Source organism: Erythrolamprus reginae, chromosome 7 (genome assembly GCF_031021105.1).
Source record: "Erythrolamprus reginae isolate rEryReg1 chromosome 7, rEryReg1.hap1, whole genome shotgun sequence".
NCBI lineage: Eukaryota > Metazoa > Chordata > Lepidosauria > Squamata > Dipsadidae > Erythrolamprus > Erythrolamprus reginae.
Genome location: NC_091956.1, coordinates 62,369,035 through 62,372,429, shown reverse-complemented (window position 1 = coordinate 62,372,429; position 3,395 = coordinate 62,369,035). Strand labels below are relative to the sequence as shown.

At 37.8% G+C, this 3,395-nt stretch overlaps 1 protein-coding gene across 4 annotated transcripts in view; it reads right to left on the bottom strand.

The window, feature by feature from the left end:
• Positions 1-537: 537 nt before the first annotated feature.
• The window catches only part of LOC139170457 (serine/threonine-protein kinase PLK4-like), a 28,234-nt gene continuing 25,376 nt past the window's right edge, over positions 538-3,395 (bottom strand). For all 4 annotated transcript variants that reach the window (XM_070757706.1, XM_070757704.1, XM_070757705.1 and 1 more), the window contains exon 16: positions 538-1,048. In XM_070757706.1, the coding sequence (XP_070613807.1) occupies positions 949-1,048 (100 nt within the window). In that variant the 3' untranslated portion in view covers positions 538-948. The remainder of the gene's footprint in view (positions 1,049-3,395) is intronic.

Sequence of the window (3,395 nt, the reverse complement as noted above, 5' to 3'; positions counted from 1 at the left end):
GTGAAATTTGCCTAATTTATATTTTATTCTCTGACCTACTTTCTCCTTATTTTGAAACTTTGGGGATTTGAATTATTGTTTTGAACAATTGTTCTGAACAATTGGGATCTGGATTATTGTTTTCTGCGGAACTCTTTCAGTGCTATAGGAGGGAGGTTTATTTTGTCAGCCTTGTTTGCTTTTTTACATTAATGTTTACTTCTAATGCAAAGAAAGCGAGACAAATACTTCTGTTGGCTCAATAACTTTTTTTTAACTATATAAGTTCTATTATTCCTGTTTGAGCTTTCAGATTTATTTTTAAACTACAAGACAAACCTAGAGATAGTTTCTAGAAGAACACTATCTGGAATGTTTTGACCACAATAGATTTCTTTCTCAAATTAAATAATACAACACCAAAACCATTATAAACCTGTTGTTTGGGGTGCATGCAAGGGTACAAAACGTATGGATTCTACTGTAGATTAAAGTTTTATTAGTAAACTAGTATTACTGTGCATATGTAGACATTTGTGTTAAATAAATCAAGGGAACTAAATTATCACTGCATTTATTTTTTAACACTTTTGCAGGGACATTTCATTAAAAAGTTACAAAAATATAAAACAATCATAAAACAATACTTTTCATATCTGAAAATAGAATAAAATACAAAATATTTACAGGCATATATTGCAATAGCAGGGTGTTTTTTCTTGAGAGCTGCGAAAACAGAACATGCACATATTTACATTTGCGGGGAGGGGAGACCAAGACGGTTACAAGATTTGCTATAAATTACATGAAATGCAAGTAATTTTGCTTTAATGTTTTAAAAGTAGAACACTTATACATTAATTCCAGTCAGGAAAAACCAGTCTGGGTTTTTTGAGGAAAGTCATCTACTGTGAGTATAAGCAAAATGTATTACCATTGAGTTCTTTAAATTTGTCACATGCAGTTTTGTCAGTGGGGGCCAACTGGATTGGTAAACTTTACCAGAATGGAAGATAGACAGTGCAATTTTTCTTTGATGAATTCTGGAAGTTTCTCATCTTCTGAATACCTAAGAAGATACCAATACTCCAATTTTAATCTTTTGGAATAACACTTTTTATTTTACATCATTCTAGTATGTAAGAGAAATAATCTTACAGTAAGTAAGGATTGCACTGAATATTTGGGAAAGGACCAAACTCGTAATGAACTCTGTTGCAATTGGGTGGGTGGATAGGGAAGGCTAGGTTTTACTTCTCAAAACTATATTAAATTGTAGTGCAAACCTAAAATGATTTGACAATGGATTTCCAATTATGTTTCAGTGCAATGGAGAGATAGGTGATGTAATCTATAGTGATGTTCAGCGTGTTTGTCGTCATCTATAAAGTGGATGGAGATCTCTGAAGCACAAGAGATTCTTTACAATATTATCTGGCCCTGAAGAGAATTTAGGACAGCTGATATTAATCCACCCATGAATAACCTGTGGAAGCAGGATCTTCATTCATTAGGCAGAATCAGCCAGGAATTAATTACTCGTGTATCTAAAGGTTACAACGTTTCCATTCCTGATCTTGCTAGGTAGTGGTAATTTCTATTTTTTCTAATTTAAAATGGAGAAACCCCCATATTGAGCCAGAAAATATTGGATTTTGTGAAGGATAAACTCCTGAAATGACAACTATGATGATGGGCATAACCAATTACAGTGGAACCCCGACATAAGAGCTGCTCTACTTAAGAGCAACTCGAGATAAGAGCTGGGAGGGGAGAGATATTTTTGTTCTACTTACAAGCCCAAATTCGAGATACAAGCGCCAAGGAGCTGTCTCCTGAAGCCAAACGCTAACTTCCGCGTTCGGCTTCAGGAGACAGCTGCGAAGCGGCGCGCGTGTTTTAAAAGGTTGCAGCCGGCCTGGGGGGCTCGGGGGGGTGCTTGCAGCTTTCTTTCTTGCTCTTTTTCTTTCTCTCTTTTACCTTCCCTTCCTCTATTTCTTCTTTTCTTTCTCCTTCCCACCTTCTTCCCTCCCTCCCTCCCTTCACTCATTCCTCTCTTACTCTCCCCTTTCATAAGTTTCCTTGCTTCCTTCCTCTGTTCCTGTCCCTTCCCTCTTTCCTTCCTTCCTTCCCACCCTCCGTCCATTCATTCACCCATTCCTCTCTTGATCGCTTAAAGCCGGTCCCTGGTGCAAAAAGGGTTGGGGACCTCTGTCCTACAGGATTGGGTGGCAGAGAAGTTGAACATATGTAAATTTAAAAGTTTAAGAAAGTTTACAAGTTAAGTGAAAGAAACTTCATTATTCATTTATATGTACATGTACATTTCTTCATTAAAAACATGTCTTTCTGCATAATTTAGACTAACTTTGTGAGTTTTTTGAGGGCTGGAACCAATTAAAATTATTTACATTAATTCCTATGGGGAAAAGTCGTTCGAGATAAGAGCTGCTCGACTTAAGAGCCCAGGTCCGGAACGAATTAAACTCGTATCTCGAGGTACCACTGTACTAAGAACTCATTTGTGAACTGGGCTATTCTCTCCTGAAGTACCTTTCTGGACACCCTAAAGCAGTGGTTCCCAAAGTGAGCAGTACTGCCCCCTGGTGGGTGGTGGGATGACTTAGGGGGCCATTAAGAGGCAAGGCAGGCAGCAGGGGGCACTAAGGAGGGGGGAGAGCAAGTGGTTTGCTATACAGGAAGAGAGACAAAGATGGTAGGAAGCAAGAAAGACAAAGGAAAGAGGAAGGAAGATGGTAGGAAGGCAGAAAGAAAGATGGAAGGAAGGAAGGGAGAGGAAAGAAAAATATGGAAGGAAATAAGAAAGATAGTAGGAAGGAAGAAAGATGGAAGGAAGACAGAAAAAGGGAGGAAAGGTAAGAAAGAGAAAAAGAAAGAAAGAAAGGCTTATGGCCACAATTGAGCCCAAGTTTTGTTGCTAAGCAAGAGCGTTGTTAAGTGAGTTTCACCACATTTTACAAGTTGGCCACACCCACCCAGTCACCTGCCCATCAAGCCATGTCCACTTGAAGGGGAAAGGGGCAGTGAGGATGAGTTTGTAGCACCAAGGGGACATATTCCCATTCAATATGCTGAAAGCTGTTGCTTTGCTTTGCAGCAGGTCATTTTTCTAATTTTGCTTTATTAAAAGTCATTTTTTTAAAAAACAGGTAAGTTAGAAGAGGATCTCAGTGGAGTCCACAAACTTTCACCTTTTGCATTACATGTTCCAATTAGAGATAACTCATTGACAAATGAAACTAATGGTCTAATGATTTAAACCACATTTTCAGAGAAGAGATAAGGGATTAAAAAAAATTAACAATTGTATGCTTTGGTTATATTTTGCACATATAGAACAAAAATTGATCAACCACATATAACCTGCAATGGTTAGCATGTGGTACAAATTCAAA